This window comes from Antechinus flavipes, chromosome 4, assembly GCF_016432865.1.
Source record: "Antechinus flavipes isolate AdamAnt ecotype Samford, QLD, Australia chromosome 4, AdamAnt_v2, whole genome shotgun sequence".
Classification (NCBI taxonomy): Eukaryota; Metazoa; Chordata; class Mammalia; order Dasyuromorphia; family Dasyuridae; genus Antechinus; species Antechinus flavipes.
Genome location: NC_067401.1, coordinates 258,754,310 through 258,776,020, shown reverse-complemented (window position 1 = coordinate 258,776,020; position 21,711 = coordinate 258,754,310). Strand labels below are relative to the sequence as shown.

Below are 21,711 nucleotides of genomic sequence, written 5' to 3'. Positions count from 1 at the left end.
GACCTTATGAAAGAAAAATAAAATTTAAGCATAAAGACCCTTAAATCCGTTGTTCATGAAATCTTCTGATATTTTCTCTTATAGAAAGGAGAGACAGTATCCTGTGGTGGATAAAGAACTAGACTCAAATATGTCTCAATACTGAGTCTGACGATAAGCAAATCATTTAACTTCTAAGTGTTCCAGGCATTTCTCTTTAAGACTGTAAATAACAAGTAGTAAGCGCATACTACCAAGCAGAAATGCTTCAGTTTCTGCCCTAAAGAAATTTACATTCTAATTGTACAAGCTGTATTTGCATTGGTGGAAGGAATTTATTTATCTTGAATCTCCTCTAATAAAGAAAAAATAAGTTCTATTTTCCCAATCTCCATGCCCATAAAAATAAAAACTTAAGTAGCTTCCAGGATTAGCTACTTTAAAACTTTTTTTGAACATTCATAGATGATGAGAAGCTTGTGTGTGATAACCATCATTGCACAACTTACTAAAAACAGTTTAACAAGTGCTGAGGGATGGGGAAGAAAAGGTGAGTAAGCTGTGTTAAACCAATTGAAGTAAGTGAACAATTTGCATTACTCAAAGGATTTTATTATATCACATAATTCATAAGTTCACAAGGGACTAATTCATAATATTGTAATGACTTAAAAAAAAAAAAAACAACAGATACCATGGCATAGGAGAACAAAACAAGTCAATGATGTTCTTCTGGCTTTGTAGACTTGTCTTCTAACAGCCTCCCCAAGTCAGTCTTGCTACATGATCAGTCTTCTGTTTGGTAGGCTTTATAAATCCTAAAAGTTCTAGTTCAGATACAGCTCTGATAAATCGAGCACTGAAGACAAAAGCTAAGGAAAGTCACCAAATCATGATTCTGCTCTGATGTTAGTATGTAAAATAAAAGGAGAGTGGGAAGTAATAAAATGTATTCAATTAGAAAGGAAATAGGGAGAAACAAAATAAGTCCTAACTGAAACTCTCCAGCTTTTGCAAATGACAAAAAATAGCATTTCCAATTTTCCTAAAACATTAACAGACTATGTAAAAAACAAGGACTCAGATTTATCTCAGTCAGAGATTCCATTTTTGGTGGATATAAAAAAGTAGTTTACGTTGTACAATGTGACTGTGTATGTGTGTACATGCATGCACATATAATATACCCAGTATTATATTTCTGACATTTCCAGAATAGAAATTCAGCACGAATTTTAGTTACTAAAAATTTAGTTATTAGATCTAGTCAGTTTTTGCTTTTAAAAATCCTCAGTGAAGATTTGGGAAATTGACATTCTGATAAGTCATGTGTATCTGAATGGTGCAAAACTATATAAAAGGATACTGGATAATTTCCTTTATCTCTTCTGAGGCTGTGGAATTTGGATCTGTTTCTTCAGCAGCTGTTACCACTGTTGCAAAAGCCTTTTGAAGGGACCAAACATAGAACTTAATACTTTGAATATTTTTAGGCTTGCCAAATATTCTGCACATATGGAGTGTACATATTTGTGTCTTGTCCTTTTTTTCCAATATCCCCCCCCCCAGTTGAGCAAGACACATAATGCTGTTGATCTATATGTACACATAATTATTTACTCTGCTCTCATCAAAATACCCTTTACTCTTACAAGTTTGGAAATCCTAAACATTTAAAATCAATCATATATAATAAGTTGATGCCATGCTAACCCTAGTTATACTTACAAGTTTCAAAAATCTGAACATGTGATAAAGAAGAGCAAAAATTAGAGGCTGAAGGAAAAAAACTAAGTGACTCTTTCCCCTCTCCTCCAACTTTCTCTCACTTCCAATAAAAAGTGACCCTTTGGAGTTGTGGAAACCTTTCCCTAATTTCCCCATCCTTGACTGAAGGGATGTCTTTAGAAAGCTGTCTAGAAAACAACTTTTTCACTGAAAGTAACACAATAATACACATCATTCTGGCATAAGTGAAACAAGTATCTTAATCCTCAAAGTATTATCTGAGGAAGGAATAGTATTATTACTATATAGTGTTATATCTCTTAGAAAAGAAACAAACAGAGTTATCTAGGATCATGTCAAAAACTCTGAATCCAGTACTTCTCACTTTGTAATCTACACATATATGCTTTTATATCAAAGTATGCTTTGTTCTTTTATTGTGACAAAGACATTATTAAGAGGGGACTTAGATTTTCAAAAGTAGAAGTAAAGAACATTTAAAGAACAAATGTGGATTCTCAAGAACCAATGTAATTAAAACATTCAAAAAAAGTGATCACATAGGACTAAATAAATAGATCATACATAGCTTATTCTCCTAAAAACATACCTCTGACCAGTCCACGAGGTTGATGAGCCTACTACATTCCAGATGAAGTTTATAAGCTATGCAGATGTCAGGTGCTACATTTGGAATGGAGTCATCTTCACTTTTCAGAGCCTGATTCTAAAAATAATATAAATTATGATTGCTTTTCTTATAGTTGGTAAGAAGCAAAATTAGAATCTAATGAGTTGCAATAAAATGAACATTTTTTTAAAAGTATTTTTTGGTTGTTCAATATGCTGCATTATTTGGATGAAGTTACAGTTATAACCTCAATAGCTAATACTGCACATTCTTTCCTACTAGGACCTTGGTGACATCTGTTTTTGAAGACTGTTCTCAGGATCAAAAGACAAGTACAATATTTCTTTCTTACTTTCATGATCAATAATTACTAGGAAAGGCTTAATTGCATTATTATTTTTAAATGGATTTTCTTTTTAATTTTCAATTAAAAAAAAACTCACTTCCATAGTTCTAATAGCCCTAGGCATAACTAAATACTAAATGAAAGTTCCAGGTAGATATGAAGCCTTCTTAAAGAGGCGTCTGAGATTTATTGGGTCAAATCCTATAAAGGTCAAAAAACTAAGTCCTTCATTACAAGGAAGACAGCAATCCAGGTGATTTTATAGATCATCTAAGCCATTTCCCTTCATATTTCAGATGAGGGAAGTGAAGTGACAAGCTGAAGGTTATTTTTTATACATACTCCCTCTGACTCCAAACCCAGTGCTCCCCCCCTTCTCTAGTATTTCTAATATTTATATGAAAAGGAAAAACAAAACAAGGCATCTTTGTATCAGTCATTTCTTCCCCTCTCCTCCTCTAGGACTGTGTCCTCAGGGAACTGAACCCTCCTTAAAAAAAATAAAATAAGGAAAACCAATCTGAGATGACAACAGATAGATAATACAGGCAATATTGTATTGCCCTTCACCTCTGCTGTTAGAAGGTAGGTTTGTTTTGTTAGATCTTTTCTTGAATTACTGATTTTTCAATTATTTGAGTCTGGTTTCTTTTTAGATCAAATCTGTGCTTTTCACTTACATCGTTATAATAGCTGGGATTTTCTATTTGGTTCTGTTTATCTAGCTTCTTTTGCAATGATTCTCAATGAGTGTTATAGGATCATAGAACTGGAAGGGATGATAGAGGCCATCTAGTCTATTCCTCTCATTTTACAGATTAGGAACCAGGGCCTAGAGAAATTAAGTGATTTGTCCAAAGTCACACATACACAATACCATTTAGGGATACTTTAGATTTGTTTGGTGTAGTACTTAGGAAGCATCAACATTTTAGAGATAAGATTGAGAGGCCAATACATAATCCTACACAAATAGAAAAGCATACAGTAGCCATTTTACAGGTCATAAGAAAACTGGCTTTGTTTTATTTATGCAAAACAAGAGAAAAGCCTATTCACAAAATGTAAATCTCTACTTATACTTCTATTGACTTTAACAGTAATCAAGTCTGCCAGAAATAAGGTTTACCATGAAAGTAACTAACTCCAGCAGGATGATACTTTTGTTTTATATGTATGTGACAAAATCATAAATTGTATCTATAGATCACAGTACTGTTAATTTAAGGAAATAGTGCAAGAAACTTGTCTTTTTAAAGATGTAGCACATGCTGACATCTAATCCTGAGAGGAAAGATCAGCATGATACCTTACAATGTGTATTTAGAGAAAAAAAAAGTGTTTGAATCCTTACTGGAATGGAAATACATTGGAACTAAATGAGGCTATATCCAAAATACTTTGTCATAGGCTTCTTTTTAAAAAGTGTGTTTATGACCGTGGTAGTCAGGCACTACCGAGTCATGTTTGTTAAAAGAAGAGGAAGAGGGAAAATATTTTGAAATCTTGTTTACTTCCCCTATTAAAAACTTGGGGTAGCACTGATTGTTTTTTTTGCTAAACCTGGGACCCAAAGTCAGATAATGAAACTTAAATGGATCTGTTGTTAATCAGAATTAAGTTCCTCTCTGTGGCTGCTGCTTTCCTGACATATCTCGTGTTGGGAAATCAAGAACAAGAATTCAAATTTCCTGCAGTGTGCTGCAATTAGAACACTACCCCTTGGGTACTGCTGGCCATCTCTTATGTCTGGATATGGGTCTGCCTTTTGAGAACAAAATAATGTCTGTGCAAAATTCAACATGAATAACCATGCATATAATATTTTACATTTAACAATGTGCTTTTCTCATATAACAACTGGTAAGTCAGGAAATGTAACTATCTTCATTTAAAAATAAAGAAACTGAGATTAAGATGAAGTGTGTCATGAGCTTTTAGAGCCAAGACTCAAATCCAGTTCTTTCTATTATGTCATGTTGCCTATTACATAGCTACATACCAATGGAAACATTTCATCTTTGAATTCCTTGATGACCAGTGCTGGTGTCTAGATTCTTATCTAAAGTGCTTTAGATCAGATTTTATCTAAAGAAATTTAGATTGTGCAGAATTTACAAGTGGGATGAAAGTGACAGCTCTTTATTTATTTCATCATATGGATCAAAATCCAGTGGCAGTTAATTAACTCAACAAATATTATGAATCTTAGCAGAGAATACAATGTTAAGTGCTGACGCAGCACTGCAAAAGGGAAGCAGTCAGCAGGGTCCAGTTAATAGACAAATGAAGGAGGATGACTGAAGAAAGATAGTTGACAAGAGATCATTTTTGACCTTAGAAAAAGAAGTTTTGATAGACCAGTAAGGACAAAATTAAATTATGTCAAAAATCTATTCTTACTTCATGTATATATATTCACATTTCCTCTCCTACACACACACTTGTGCAAGACAGAAGTCTATCATGAGAAGCTCCCTCAATTCCTCCATACTTCTCTAAATTCTTTTCCCTTTTCTGTCTAAGAGGAAGAATGTTACCTACTCTCTATCCCTTTATCTGTAGCCAGGAGCACTTGTGGGCTGTATTCCACCTGGCATAGTGGAAAGCGTGTTAGGCCAAGAATCAGAAGACTTGGGTTTGTGTTCATACCATTAATTCTTTGAGGTAGTTGATATTATCCCCATTTTAAGTTGAGGAAACTGTGGCAGACAAAGTTTAGGTGATTTCCCGGAGTCACCCAGAGTAAATGGCAGGATTTGAATTAAGATCTCTTTAGATCTTGATTTAGGCTCAACCCGATACACTACCTATTTATCCCATAGTAAATATCTTAGCCTCTCTGGGCTTGGGTAATGAAATGTTTGAATCAGATTTTCTCTAAGGTCTCTTTCCAATCCTAACAGTCAATAACCGTAGGAATCACTTGCTCCATTTTCCCAGCAGTCATCCCTATCTGTGCCAGTGTATCTTTGTTAACTTCCTCACCAGTGACTTTTTACTTTCTGCCAACAAACCTATTAGATATTTTTAGTTTTTTAAAAGGCCTCTTTTTTGACCCTTCTGTTTCATCTTGTTGCAATCCTCTTCCCCACTTATGGCCAAATTGCTAAATGTAGAGGGAATCTTGGATACTCGGATGGACTGACTTTTTAGGGTGAGCACTCCTTGCACATATACAGATTTCGATTTATCCACATTTTCTCATCATGTGCCCTTTTTATTTGAACTTCCAATCAATACTCTGTCCAGTGCAGCAGACATCTTGTTTTTTCATTTGCTATTATTTACTCTTAGAATATGACTGAAATACCTTTTTTCAGTCATACATTCATTTGATGATTTTTTAAAACACACTTCTTACAAAAAAATCATGGTTAGTCATTTGTTGCATACTATTCACATTCATCTTGTATGTTCTAATACATCTTTAATTAACTAAAATTTAATTCTTCTGAGATACTGGTATTTATAAATCTCAGACATATAGCACCACTAAGAGAATATTGATAAGACATTCACTGGTAGCAGGAAGTAACTTGGGAACTTCAAGAGGAATACACAATTTCTCAAAAGCAATTTGGTCTTTCATTTCTTTGTCCAACTTGATGGACAATCTGAGCAATCTCCAATACTTTCATATCACTCCTACTATTCCCCTATCATTTCTTCTCCCCACGCACATTTGTCCAACCATTATATACTATTATTTGGATAATATATTCTTCATCCAATTGGTTGTCTTGTGTGGACTATTAAGCTGACCTCTTTTTTTAGTGATATCAATTTTATTGAGAAAAACTTACTAGTGTTTTGAGATTTCAAGTTAATCTGGCGAATCTCACCATCTTTATGAATCCTTCTTCCAATTGGGTTTTTAACAGCCTATCCTCTCTATGACATTGGTCAACACATGGTGAGGATCAATGCACAAGTTATCTTTATTTGTACCTGTCAAGGAATTTTGTATGATACTTTGTCAGGGATATTTTACTTTAACCAAATGCTTTTTTGTAATTTACATATAAAAGTCCCAGTACAGCCTTGCATTCTTTTTCTGTCATTGTATGACAAGGATGTGATCTGCTATAGAAAATCTTTCTTTGATACCTGTTTGAACCAATCATAAAAATTTCATAAATATGCCATGGTTGTCTTTCTTTAGTAATAATATCAATTGTGACTTACAAACTACTAAAAATCCAATTCATAAAATTTCTAAAGAAAAAAAATTTCTAAATGTTCATTGAGAATAAATACATAATTTAGAATATCAATCCTAATAGGTTTTATGTCAACTAATATAGAATGCATTACTATAGAGCATAGCACTGATCAAAGTTATAGTTCTCAGTTAAGACACTGTTTCCTTTTAGGAACTCACTTCCTACCTTCAGATAATGATAAGGGTTGTTGAGTGCAGTATGAAGAGCAATTCGGGGAGCAGCATTCAAGTGCTCACGCAGTACGTGAGCCCCAGTGAAATACACCACTTCATATAGCGTCTGCGTGTCTGGAGGGGACAGATATTTTCTGAAACAGTCAAAATGAGACACCAACTTTTAGAACAGAAGTTTTCCAAATCAAAAAGTCTTTCTCAACTGCTGTTATTCATCAGTTTATTATTTTCAAAAACTAAAAATACATAGTAAAAACTTAATGCTGCTCATTTTTTGGGGGGTGAGGGGAAATCATAAATTTAAAGGTTGAAGGCAACTCAATAATCAACTTCTGTGCCACTCCTCCAACCACTTTACAGAAAGGAAACTGATACTTAGAGCAGTGAAATGGTTTGCACAAATTCATACGTAGTAATAATTGTGTCTTTTAGGTAATATTTCACATCTTTAATGATAACAAGACAATACATTTTTAACTTTAAAATTAAATCTCCAGGAGAAAAATGGCATGTGTAATTTGTTCCACAACTTACAAGCTTTATTTTTTTCTTTAAAAGAAATTTACTAAATGAACTCAAATATGCTTTCAGTAAGTAAACATTTAACTCATTCCTTGGTAATGATATGTATTAATTCTTGGAATGAAATTTGTAGTGTTTATATGACATGTCCTAAAGAAATCATATACTGGGGCTTTTCATACATTTTAGATTTAAAGATATAAATTTTTTAAAAATGATTTAAAGAAAAATATATCATCTCACATTAATACAAATTAGAATTCCTTATCCTTAAATTTTTAAATAAGTGTTTTTAGAAGTAGATACTGAGCCACATTTTAGAGATCCTTATATCCTCAATTAAACTATATATTAGGAAATGTCAATAAAATCTGTTAATTTAAAAGTCATTCGAAAGCATGTTCTACACATGTACATAGAAGTTGGAATGTGCCAAGATATGAACATTACTCCATCTGGGAAGACTTGAGAGCTATCACAGAGGCCAAATTGGAATGAGAGAGATAGGCCAGAGGGCGGGGTAACAAAAGGTCATATTTCCTAACTTGTTTAAAGCATTAAAAACACATCCCTTCATAAAGAAAGATCATGGGCCTTGCTCAATCCTGTGGGCAAGTAGGAAATATTTTGGCAACAAGAAAAACCTGTATCAGTTTCTTTCCAGAAAACAGGCAGTATCTGACAGATACTAGCCCCAATCCTTGGTACAGAAAAGTCTTGATATTTACTTGCTCTCCCTATGCTGGGGCCCACAGGATTCACTACTAATGAATTATAGCTGAGATGGGAATGAGAATAAGGGAAAAGGGGAAGATGTTTTTAGTATTCTAAGTTGGAACCTTGAAAGCATTTTTCCCATAGAAATATCTGTAAAATTGTGGTTAGTTTATGTTAATACTGTAAGAATTGATTAAATTTTGTGGCTACTTTGCAGTAGTAAATAGTCACTAAATATATGAATGGATTATCACTTTAAACTTCTGCATACATCTTTCTGAAAGACTATTTCTCTATCTTTTCCTATGCTTATTCACCTTTACCATTACCTTTTATTTCTTGATTTCTCCTTTTCCTCTCTGTATTTAGACTCATTTACCTACCTTGCCCATCTTTTACCCTATAAAATCAGTCATTTCTATAATGACTTTCCCTCAACCCTGATATTCCTTGCCCTTGTGTCCCTCTAGGGTTTCCATTCTTAAGATCTGCAAATCCACTTACTTTTTTACTCTCCTAAACCTGTTGTCCAAATGCTGCTGAATAAAAAATCGTGTTGACTGGATCCACTATCAATTTATGCTATTTTATCTCAACTGGACATTACTATTATATGTTGATTCTTTTATTTAACTCAAAGATTCCCAATCATATTCCTCACACTTCCAAACTGTCTCTTCTCTCCTCAAGATTCCAATTTCCTCCTTTCCCCTCCTTCATTCTCAGGCTGAGAAGAGAGAGGCCTTTGAACTCCTTAAGACCAAAACTCCTATTAGTGCCCTATATCCTTGATTCCATTCCTTCTAATATCCCCCCATGTTTTGCTCCATCAATGACATCCCCTTATTCTTATGTATGTTTAGTTTCTCCCTTTCTTTTGTATCTTTTCCCTCAGCCTACAATTATTCTAAGGTCTCCCCATTTTTAAAAAACAAATAAACAACAAATATTCCCTAAATCTAGACGTCCACTCAAGCTACAATCTTATCTTGTAGCCTTTAAACATTATCCGCCAAATTCATTCCTTTTTGGAACTTCGCTATCTCTGCCATACTTGCAATTACTCATTCTTATTCATCCCCTTATTCAATCAGTTTATAAGTCTTGGTGACTCTACTTTCACAACATCTCTCAAGTTTGTCATCATCTCTCTACTTATACATGGCTACTTCCCACTACCTACTTCAGTTCTTAGTCACCTCTACTTGTATTATTGCAATAGCCTTCTAATTGGTTTCCCTCCCTCAATTCTCCACCTATCCTTGTTTTCCAATGAGAATTATTCAATGTATTTTCAACACAGTTGCCAAAGTGATATTCATAAAACAAAGGTCTGACCAGTAACCAGGTCACTCCTCTACTCAACAAAATCTAGTGATTCCCTACTACCTCTAGAATCAATATAAGTATTTTTCATCATTTAAAGCTCTTTTACAACATGATTTCAATTTTCTTTCTAGCCTTATTTTGCATTATGCCTCTTCATATACTCTTTGTTCCAAGCTGAACTACTTGCTGTAGTTACTGCATCATTTTCCATCCCCAGTCACTCTGTCCTTTGCACAATTTGTCCTCCCATGCCTAGAATGTCCTCTCATTTTTGCCTCTTAGGATCACTAGTTTTCTTCAAAGCTCAGTTCAATCACTTTATATCCACTTGAACAGCTAATGCTTCCCCAACAAATCATATTTTTTAAATTTTTAAAAAAATTATGTACTTTATGTTTATATGTTGTTCTTTCTGATAGCATTTAAACAAGAACTGTTTAAATCTCTAGCACCTAGCATAGTACCTTTCCCTAGCTGAGGCCCTCATCTCTTCCTATGGGAATTTATATAAGAGCCTCCTATATGGCTATCTTCCTTCCTATCTATCCTTTCTCTAATCCATCCTTCACCCAACTGCCAGAATAATCTTTCTAATATAACATTTTGAACATTTCACTGGTCCTATAAAAAATATTCTGTTTCCCAATAAATCAAGGACAAAATCTCACAATCTATCTACAATTTACCTTTCCATTCTTATCTTATCCTACTTTTAGCAGACTCCCTACCACTCCTTATTTCTCAAGTTTACCTTCACGAACTTCTTTACCTTTGTTCACATGTTCACCCATCACTGTGAAGAACTCTCTGCCCTTATTTTCCCCCTCTCCTCAATAGCTGAAAATCCCTATTTGCATTCAAAGTCCCACATCTCAGATGCTACCTCCAAGCTTCCAGCTCATCTCTCACGGCCATGGAGAAGGGGCCAACTATTTCCATTAATTGCAAGGGCAGTCAAGCCAGTCTAGGTAAAACAACAAAGATATTGTAACTACCAACAGCAATTCTTTCTTGACCACCAAGTCCTTTCAGAACCTGCTGAAGACAGCCAAGAATCTTAAGCCCAGGGACCTTGGGAAAAGCAACGCCCTCCCAAAACACCAGTTCAATTTCAAACCTAGCCCCCCTATCCTTTCCTCAGCCACCACTAAGAGGAGAAGTCATTGTGAAAGGGAAGTCTACCACCACTAGAGTCACCTGATCACTAGCTATCACCAACCAACCAATAGGCACAAAAGCCCTAGAAGTGGCAGCACACCCCAGAATACCATTCTTGTTTCCAATTCAGCCCGCACAGCTATCATCTGGAAAAGCAACTCATGTGAAGGAGCCCAGCCATCCTTATCAACTAACTGATAATCAAGTGCTGCATACAGGGAAGACAAGTCAGTCTACCTGAAGCACCAAAGCATTCTTAGGGAGGACACAAGACAGCTTATGCTAGGCAAATCAATCTACTGTTAGCATCATGACCTCCATCTTCCCTCAAATTCTTATATTAACAGCACAGGACCCTTGATTTAGTCAACAGAAGACACCAGTAGAAACACTGAAACTCCCTCCTAGTGCTACAACCACAGCTACTGAATACTCTGAAAATAAGATTCTTGCCATCAAATACTTACTCTTATCCAATGGTTCAACACCAGAGACCACTTTATGATGTTTTTATCAGTCCAAATGATATTAAAGAAGAAGCATTACAATTTGCTTTGCCATTGTACCCTAAAGACCATGGGACATTTTCATCTAATTTGCACTTGAAACCTTTCATATGTGTTGTCTCCCTCATTGGAATGTGAGCTCTTTGAGAATAGGGACTGTCCCATTTTCCATTTGGCTCCCCAGAACTTAGTACACAGTAAGCATTTAATAAATTCTTCTTCATTAATTTATGAAGCCTTTCCTATCTGTTCCAGTTGAAAATGATTTCTTACTACTTAAATTACTTATAGTATTTTAATTGCATTAAGTGCATTTAATTGCATACTTTTCACATTCTGCCTTACAAAATATCAATTTGTGTACATGTCCATCCACTCCAATTAGGCTATAGCTTTTTGAAAGTAGGACTCTTACTTTCCAAATCACAAATACCTAGAATATAGTAGATGCTTAATAAGTATTGATTCGATTTATTTACATCAAATAACATTGTTTTTAAGGGAAAATGCATTTTGCAGTCCAAACAAGTGACTTTTAGAGGAACTATAGGAATAAAAATATATTTAATCAGACTGGATGTGTTATCATTACTTAAAATTTACCAAGAACAGATAGGTAGCACAGCAAATAAGAGCACAGGACCTGAAGTTAGGATAACCTGAGTCACATATGAACTATATGACCCTGGACAATTCACTTGACTACCTCCACTCCCTCCTCTGTAAAATGAAGATAATAATACCTACCTTCTTCAGCATTGTTGTAAGGATCAAATGAGATAATGATGTGGATTGTGGTCCCTTTAAGAATTGATTTATTCCTTTCTTTCTGATTCCCAACCTCTCTTAGTTGATGCATTATCAATCCAGGAAACTAGGACCTTTTGATTCACAAATTCTGGTCAAAACCATCCCCCTGACCCGGATCTGAGCCAACATGGGCTGCCCCAGCCCCCATTCTAATGATCTGCTCAGGTTTTCCAACCCCCACTAAGTGAACTCAAGTCCCCACTGAAATCAACTTGGGACTATACTCACAGGCCTCTTTAGCTGTATCTCTCATTATAAGAGTTAAGTGGGAATCCTCTCTTTGCAGAGATTCCAAACATGCCAGCCTTACGCCTGGCACGCCAGGGATCTCTGTCCATTGGAATTCTGTTTTCGGTGCCCTTCTTATCTCTACCTTCACCTATTTCCCTAACTAAACTTTAACCGTACTTCCAAACCCCATAATAAACCTCTTTTATCAATGTAGCTTTTCAGGCGTATAAATTCCTTTGCAGGGGACTCACGCTGCCGCTAAACTTCATTTAACTCCATATTCTTGTGCCAAATCCAAAGGGGTTGCAGAGGAGCTCTGTGTGACTCCCTGTATTCCAAACCTCCACTAGACCTCAATTAAACTCAAATTTCATTTAGGTACCCCATATCTAGACCTCATCAATAAGATTTATAAGGTTCTTAGCACTGTGCCTCGCACATAGTATACCTATAAATATTTGTATCTCCCCACCTTCTCTCCAGTCCCTCTCATTCCAATCTGGCTATCCTACTAAAATTTTTAATTACTTAAACAACTGCCTTTCTGATTTCACTTACCTAAAGGCATGAAATCCCTTACTAATTTAATCAAATGATTTTCTGCATTTTCTCTTCTGCTTATAAGCATTTCTTTTCCACATCAAACATATATATTAACTTTTAAACTTATTACTTAAAGCTACTACTGAGAGAACTTTAAACTAGAATTTGTATTTTGTCGAAGTCATTATCATTACTTCATGCATACAGCAAGTTAGTGGGAAAATAATGACACCCACATAGTCAGCTTCAGTAAATGTAAAAATTTCAGAAATGTAAGATATCACCTGAAAAGGTATGTTACTTTAATTATGCTTGGGCTACCATCAAATTCTCCATTTGTAAAATTTCTACTTTTAGCATATGTAACTGCAAGTAATTTGCCATACTTGGCACAAGGGAGTTTTTTTTGCTATCCTCAAATAAACCACATCATGGGTAACATCAAGTATTTGCCTTTATTGTGCCAGAGCTCAACTGTAGCAGTTGAAACAACAAAGAGAAACAAAACAACCACGTCAGAATTTCCTTTTGCTCAGCTGAAGAAAACAACTTGGGTGGGAATGTACCACTACACTGTCTTTAAGTGAAAATAGTTGATAGATATGCTAAAAGCTGCCTGGAATTGGGTCATTGTAATGTATGCTTTTGAATTTAGATTCAGGTCAGAATTCTGTAGAGAATTCTGCTAAGTTTTCTTTACAGTGCTGAAAATACTGAACTTAGTATCATCAAAAACTGGGAACTGAAGATTATGGTTTAAAAAAAAAAAAAAAAACCCACCACCACCAATAATTTGACATGTAGCAGTTTCCATTCCCAACTCTTATTTTTTGCTAACAAGTAGTTCAATAAAGGTTGGGAGCCTTTTCTTTTGGACTTTGTATTATTTATAGAGCAGTCTTCTTCTAAAGGATCCACATCTTAATAAACATCAATGATTTAATCCTCAGACACTCTTTTGAAGGAGTCTGGCTATAATAAGAGTGAATGTAGAATATTCTTATGATACTATAAATTTTATTTTCACTAGCACTATAAAGGATCCTGCAAAAGAAAAAAAAAAGATTTAGTTACTTTCTTCACTAATTAATTTGGCTACACTACAAGTAAGGAAAGCATGGAGCTGAAAAAAATCTTCGAGGAAAGAACTTTAAAGATCTGCGTAAGCTGTTGAGTTCCACTGAGCAACATTAAATACAGGGAAACATCTTCTGAAAGGAATAACAAATGTTTTTTCAAAACTGAGTGAAAAAAGGAGAGTCATATAATACTTCCTAGGAAAAATCTATGTAAATCTCCAATGAAATAATTTTTAAGATACAGGAAAAGTGGAAGCTAAAAGAGGACAGGCACTGTAGAAAATGAACTAGATGCAGGATCAAACTTCTTCAGCTGACCTTGGGCAGACCTGTTACCTAGTTGGTGGTTTACATACCTAACATGCCCCAGTGATTAATGCTTTATTAAATGTCTCTTTTCTAAAAAGCACAGTGAATGAGCCAAGACCTCACACGTGGAGAATAATGACTTTTGCTCTGGAACTGATATTAATGAGGAAAATCTTTAAGGAAACACTGAAGATATAGTTGGAACAGAAAATGGCTAGTAATTACCTAAGCTACAGTTCCTCACCAAGGTTTCTCCAGAAAGTAACACAGGAAGAGATGGACAGATAAGTGATCCAAATATGGTCAAGTCCTAATTATCTCTACCAGGTCTGAGAACCATTTTTCTGCCATATGACTCAGCGAAGGGGGTGTCATAGCTTGCTTTTGGCAGCAGTTCACTCCTGAGCTGGCAGAATCAAGCCTCTGGCCCCATCTCAGCTGGGGTGGGCCTATCATTAGTACAGAGGCTGGAACTGGAAAGATGATTGCAGGGCACTGCTTTTGCATTCTGATATATTCTTAGTGCATCTTTATGCACAGTACAACACTTCTCATTTAAAAGGGATTTCTTTCTAAAAACTTAGGCATTTGGAACCATGCTAAATTGTTATGTTGTTTTAAATGCTTCCTTCTATTCCTTCCACACCAGGTGGAAATGGGAAAAACATAGCTTAGTTCCTTTCAGGCATCTTCTAGCTCTGCCTCACATGGCAAGAACAATAGTACTTCAGGCTGGGCAAAGTGGTATAATAGTTTGCCTTTAGTAAGGGTCAAGAATTATAGAAAGGAAATGAGGTGTATCAGCCCAGGTGACAGCAGATTATTCTCCAACTACCGCTAAATATATAAGAACACAGACGGGGATGGTTGAGTTGGTTTCCAGTTATACTTTTGGGAGCTGCATGAACAGGAAAAGAGAGCCAGATGTTCAAGCTACAATTAAGATGTTTAAAACTAGTCTTTGAGACACTTTTTGCTGATGAACAACAATCATTGCTTGATAAAATATAAAGATTCTGCTTTAGAAATTTGGATGTAGTAACGGAAGAGGCTAAGGCAAATGTTGGCCCAACAATAAGGATGAGAATTATTATACAAAATGATTTTTCCAGTAGTTGGTCATTTTGCTACCATTCTTCAATTTATCACTTTTATATGGAACAGTTCTATTTATTTTTGTCATGTTTTGGTATTTTGGATCTCTTCCTCATAGATGGTAGTTTCTCTCCAACATATAGCTACAATGATTCTGTCAATAAAGTGTCCTAAAAGATGGTACTTCTCATTTTCACTAATGACATATAATTCATTAGAAACAAATTCTTTGTGCCATTATATCTCCATTTTAATTGGATACTATTTTTCTAATAGTTCATCCCTTCTTCCCTCTTCCTTTAATACCTAGCCAATTATTGGCTTTCAATCTCCACTAAATATCATGAACAATGATAAACAACTAGGATGATGATAGCAATTTCTTGCTATTTCTCATTTTCTTCTAAACCTCTACTGCTTACATTCTTCTTAGAATTTTCTTTGCTATATCCCAAAATTTCACTTGTAGACCTAAATGGATGTTCTTGGCAATTTACAAACCCTGAGATATTTTTACATAGCTACAAAAAGCTGGCTTTTTATGATATCACAAACCACAATGATGATTAGGGTTTGTGATAGTGAATGACCTTTAATGTTGAATCATGATGTTTAGTCAGTAGGTTTCTAAATTTACTTTAGTGTATAATTCTCAACATCCATTTAATATACATAACAAGTTAGACTAATAGGCTCTTTTTAGAAAGTGAAGAAAAGTGGGAGTACCATGATGCTTCATTTCTGTGCCTTGTCAAAAGCAACTTAAATGTCCAGATCTAGACTCATAATTTACTTCTAATAGAGCCATTGAAATAATAGAAAGGTCTGCAATTTAGACATCTGATTACTAGAAAGTGTATGAATACTTTATTTTCTCCTTTAAAAGAATCATGATATGCTGGGTCAAATTTAAATTTGTGATCTTGGACAACAATTAATAGGAATAGTACTTGATGGGATATGTTTAGAAACTGAAAACAAGTCCACACTACACATTAAACTGGATCAGTTGACCCTTATGTCTCTAGACTTAATAGACTAGGATCCAATATTAGTCTCTGAAGCACAATAAAAGGCTTACCTTACCAAGTTGTCAATAAAATCCACAACTCTGTCCCGCTGCACTTCAAATTTGGTTTGCTTCTTATTTGAACTTCTTAATTCCTTCATTTCCAACAAGGACTATAGATAAAAGAATACACTTTCTAATAACTTGGCTAGGAAATTTCCATGGGAAGGAGAGTAATAATGTTTAGACAGTAGTAAGCCATAAAAAGGAGGGTAGAAGAAGGAAGGGAGGACAGAAGAGGATAAGATGGATACATATTATTACAACAACATGAAATCAGACACACTTACATAGATAGTGAGGGATAGAAAGGTCTGGCATGTTATGGTCTAAGGAGTCACAAAAAGTTGCCTGAACAACAGGCTCTCAAGACTTTTTCAGGAAAGGTCAGAAAAAGATATTCTAAGGCAAGGGCTCTTGTTCCAAAGGTCAGGGCAGAAACTTTCATAACATATTTTTCATTTTATAAAGGGGTCCTATTAAGCTAAAGGAATGGAAGCAAATCAGAAGTTCAATCAATTTAAGTACTAATGGAATATATTCTACATTTTAATTCTAAATCTAATTCTAAAATTTTTGTATTATAATTTGAATAATCTTCCTCAAAACTTTATCAATAAATTACATGTGATTTTTCATGTACAACTATTGTAACCTGGCATTGTGGTGCAAAAATGTAAATGCTTCTTTGAGTTCACAATTACATTATAGCAATGCTTATCACTTGTCCCAGATGTAGTCATTTGAATTTTTGTTACAAAATTGTTTGAAAAACGAATACTCTTAGATGTGGTACATATGCAAACATAAAACAAACAGAAACATCTTAGATTACTGAGGTAGGAATTAGCAAGATTGATCACAGTGAATAAGTAAGTGTAATCTATGAATATAACATATCATACTTAACCTCTTGTTAGCTAGGGGAAACTTAACTTGTTTCCCCTTGTTAGTACTATATTTCTTATGACTGCATTTTCTCAGGGAATATTTCCACTTTTGCTGGCCAGCAAATTGCATAGAATGTTTAGTTATATTCAGAGTTAGATATGGCAGTGGGGCACGCAAGATGTTCAGTTTACAAGTCAACTACAAAGTAAGTATGTTTTGTGGTTTTAAAACAAAACCGAAAACAGTCATGTAGAACAAATCTAGAATGCTCAATTAATTGAAACATTTAAGTCACAGGAAGTAATTGGTAGATAAGAAACTAGGCTGACCTTCTGAAGATGATAGAGGTCTGTCTTTTGGAGTCCTTTCTGTTGTGATCCTGATCCATTCTCTTCCTCGTTAGATTCTATTTCTAGAACAACCGCAACATTCAACCGAGTTAACTAAAACTAAAACAGAGTGCTGCCAAATCAAGTTTAAATCAAAGGTCGTGTTATTTTTCATGTAGCAAGGGGCCAGAGTTCCACAAGATGTAAGATTTTCTTCTTAAAGGTTAAACTCAGTAAACATATTCTTACATAATTTATGCTACAAAGAAGTCTTCAAAAATTTCAGTTCCTTAAAACTTAAAAATGAACAGGAATAGCAACACACTTTCATGTAGTTATACTACATGAAAATAATAAAAGACACAAGTACAAATTTACTTTCTATGACTATTCCAGAATAGTAAATGACCAAAAGGTGATCCCTGCCCTTTTTGTATGCTCTAATAGAAAATTGGCCTAGATTTGCTTACATCTAATTGATTTAGCTACAAAGAAGGCTCAGGATATAAAAAGGAAATTACTCAAACATTATATGGCTTAAAAACCAGAAGAGACTCCTCACCCTTCTGAAAGCATAGGGGCCAGAGGGAATTGTAACCTAAGGCTCCTTCTTTATGTTTTCAAAATCTCTCTTCCATCTCTAGTCTAAATACCTATTTGATTTTAATAATACCACACTCACATGGTTTGTTTGGCTTAATTCAAATGATTAGAAGGGAAAAGGCAGCAATGAATTTCAATTCAGTTGTTAATATCTTCTGGTTTAAAATACAATCCAAGCACATATGTATATTATACAGTATATTCTTTTTGCCTCAAAAAATACCTAAACCAAACCGAACCAATTTAATCAATAAAAATAAATGAGCTATTCATGAGATACTGCTCCTATTTAAAACCCCAACTGTAATTTTAAATCTAGGTTGCAGTATGGAAGACATTTTAGGAATAAGAGAAAATCATGTAGATAAATATTTCTTATCTTTCAAAATGAAGGCGTTCTATTTTCATTCAATATTTAAATTAATAGATCGGATATGAACTCCTGAACAACTCATCATAATTTTAAGTCCAGATTGGAAAACCTAACATTTTTACTCTTTTAAAAATTTCAATTTCATTTCTCACAATCCCATCCTTTCCAAGCACTTAATGTAATAATTTTTTTTTCATTTCTAAAAATATTCAGATTGCTTTATGCCTTATAATTTCTAAAAACAATTCCCTCAGTGAAACCGCATGACTTTTTAATTGCCCTTTGGACATCAGGTTTTCTCAAAGAACACAATATTATAATAATTTCATCTAAAAATGACTATAGTCAAGATTCAAATTTGAACTAACATTTTTTTCCTTTTTGGTTTTTGATGGGAATCTAAAGGTAGGATATTCCCATATGAAAAGAAAATATGCACAACACAGCATTTTCACTGTTTTTGTTGTTGTTTGCTTGCATTTTATTTTGCTTTTCTCTCTCTTTTTACTGGTTTGATTTTTCTTCTGTGGTATAATTGTATAAATATGTGTGCATGTATTGGATTTAACATATTTCTACCATGTTTAACATATATTGGACTACTTGCCATCTAGGAGAGGATGTGGGGGAAGGGGGAAAATATTGGAACACAAGGTTTTTCAAGGGCTAATGTTGAAGAATTGTCCATGCATATGTTTTGAAAAATAAAAAGCTTTAATAAAAAAAAATTAAATTTAAATTTAAAAAATTTTTTTAAAGATATGCTTCAACTATTACTATTAAAAACATTTTTGGACATTTGGAACATGCATATTTTAGTAATCAGCATAATAGTGAGCCTTATTGCCTTGAATTCTATATGTATAAAATTTTAAAGTTCACAAATGATTCACAGAATGTTTTTAAAATTCTTTCATTAGTCTTTTTCATTTAAAAAAATTCTAAACAAAATGTAGGAACTGTACAGTTAGAACAGAACTGTCTATTTTCAGTACTTTGAAAATAATCACTGTTTAAGCTAAATTTGGAGGAGAAACATTTGGCATGCTTATGAGCTGCTTCTGAGGCTCAGGGCCATGAGATGATTTCAGACCAGTGCATTTCCTTCTCACACCTCAGTCCATCAAAATGTGAGTGCTATAATGTCATTTCAGAGAAACTACCATGACCAATGGAACTATTAGTATATTACATACTCACCTTCTAATTTCTGAAACTGGACAAGGAACTCCTGCAGTTTCTCTACTGTGCCCCCAAGCTGTTTTCCAGGAGGTGATTTAAAAACCTCTAAACATTTCTGAAGTATGGCCATCAGCTCATCTTTAGCCAGCATCCTAGAAAAGCAGAATCAATGATTGAAGATGTATTACAATGGGCAAATTAATGAATAAAAAAAAGCAGTGCTTCTTAAAATTTGGAAAGGCATAATTTCTACAACTCAATGTTTCTGCTCAGGAAAAGGAGTGTCATCATTCTTTTTATTAGCAGTCATTGATTTTATCATAGAGAAACTTTTTGGTAAGTGATTTGATTTTCAGAAATATTTGAGGAACTTCATATGATAATGTTCAAATCTGAAAAAGCTGAAAAAAGTCTCAAAAGAAACCAAGAAGTTGTGACAATTTGTCCAAGGCTAAGTTCCTTCAATACAAATTCCTTTGATTATTCAGCCAGTGATGTCACGATGATTTCACAAAGAATCTATTTGCAAAGAAACTAGTTTTGTGCTAGTTAGAAATGTGAAAGTGTGAGAGGAAGTTCTTTAATAGCTGATCCTATGTTTTAACCAAATTAAGTAGAAAAGATTTATAAACTGGAATAATTACTTGAAATGAGACCAAAAGTATTAAGCACAAGATCCTTCACAAACATTGACCCCCGTGGTTCATAAGAGTTCTAGAGCTTGGTAATTGCAATTCTTATTTAGTGAGATGGGGAGAGAGGGCAGCCTGCCCAAGGCCACAGTGCAAATGAGGTCCAAAACAGGATTGAAAACTTAAACATTCCAGTGTCAATGTTCTACATTTCTCCGGCAAAGCATTTGCTCAAGAGTAGAATCAACCTCAATCAGGTCAAGGTTAATGATTTGTTTACTAAGCCAAGAAACATAGCTATGCCAATTACATTCTTAATTGAATAACATATGTACAGAAAATACTAATGACATGCTGATGACCAATATTAATATCACTAAATTAGAACAAAAAGAATACCAAATAATGTTAAATCAAGTTAATTATTGTAAAGAAAGCTTTTGGCTACCTCAATTGAAATCCGAATATAAAAATGTCATATTCATAAACAATAAATGACAGAAACTAATAGGGATAGGCAGTGAACTACTTTTCCTTTTTTTTTTTTTTTTTTCGGGGGGGGCTGAGGAAATTAGGGTTAAATGACTGGCCCAGGGTCACACAACCAAAAAGTTAAGTGTCTGAGATCAGATTTGAACTCAGGCCCTCCTGACTTCTATCCACTATACCAACTCTATCCACTCTCTATCCACTACACCAACTAGCCACCCTAACTTTTCCTATTTCTAAAAAGAAAATCAAAAATATATTTCTCAAAACTGATTCTTTGTCTATATTAATTAAAAGGTTGCTATGAGGCATAAAGAAGAAATTCAGTTCTTGATTATCCATGAGAGGTAAGTATATTAAATAGAGCCTCTTTCTCTCTCCTGTCTTTCTGGGAACAGGGTATATTGACAATAGATCTAAAATAGGAAAAAGTCGCTCCAAAAGTCAGGTACAATTGAATAATATGTTTTGCTTGATGTTTGGCTCCTTTGGTGAATCTCTAACTCTTAACATCCCAGCTGTTAGAAGTTCATCAAAGTAGTAACACAGTGTGTTTCTGAAGTAATGTATGATGGAAACATAAGATGCAACTCAAATCACTCAATTGACCTTGCATTTCTTCAATTCCCAAATTCAGGCCTAGAACTTATAATAATTATCCAACTCAATTATTAAAAGAAAAATTTTGTTCTGGTTTTGCCCTTAATAATGAAGCAAACTCAAGTAGAAAAAATTAAAAGCATCTCAAGGCAACATGACAT

The 21,711-nt window shown here is 34.4% G+C and overlaps 1 protein-coding gene across 1 annotated transcript in view; it reads right to left on the bottom strand.

The window, feature by feature from the left end:
• Nucleotides 1-569: 569 nt before the first annotated feature.
• ORC3 (origin recognition complex subunit 3) overlaps nt 570-21,711 on the bottom strand; it is a 98,943-nt gene continuing 77,801 nt past the window's right edge. The window contains exons 14-20 of the mRNA XM_051997371.1: nt 19,848-19,981; nt 17,672-17,754; nt 16,464-16,564; nt 7,076-7,217; nt 2,318-2,434; nt 1,346-1,425; nt 570-838 (exon numbers count right to left, since the gene is read on the bottom strand). Of these exons, the coding sequence (XP_051853331.1) occupies nt 733-838; nt 1,346-1,425; nt 2,318-2,434; nt 7,076-7,217; nt 16,464-16,564; nt 17,672-17,754; nt 19,848-19,981 (763 nt within the window). The 3' untranslated portion in view covers nt 570-732. The remainder of the gene's footprint in view (nt 839-1,345; nt 1,426-2,317; nt 2,435-7,075; nt 7,218-16,463; nt 16,565-17,671; nt 17,755-19,847; nt 19,982-21,711) is intronic.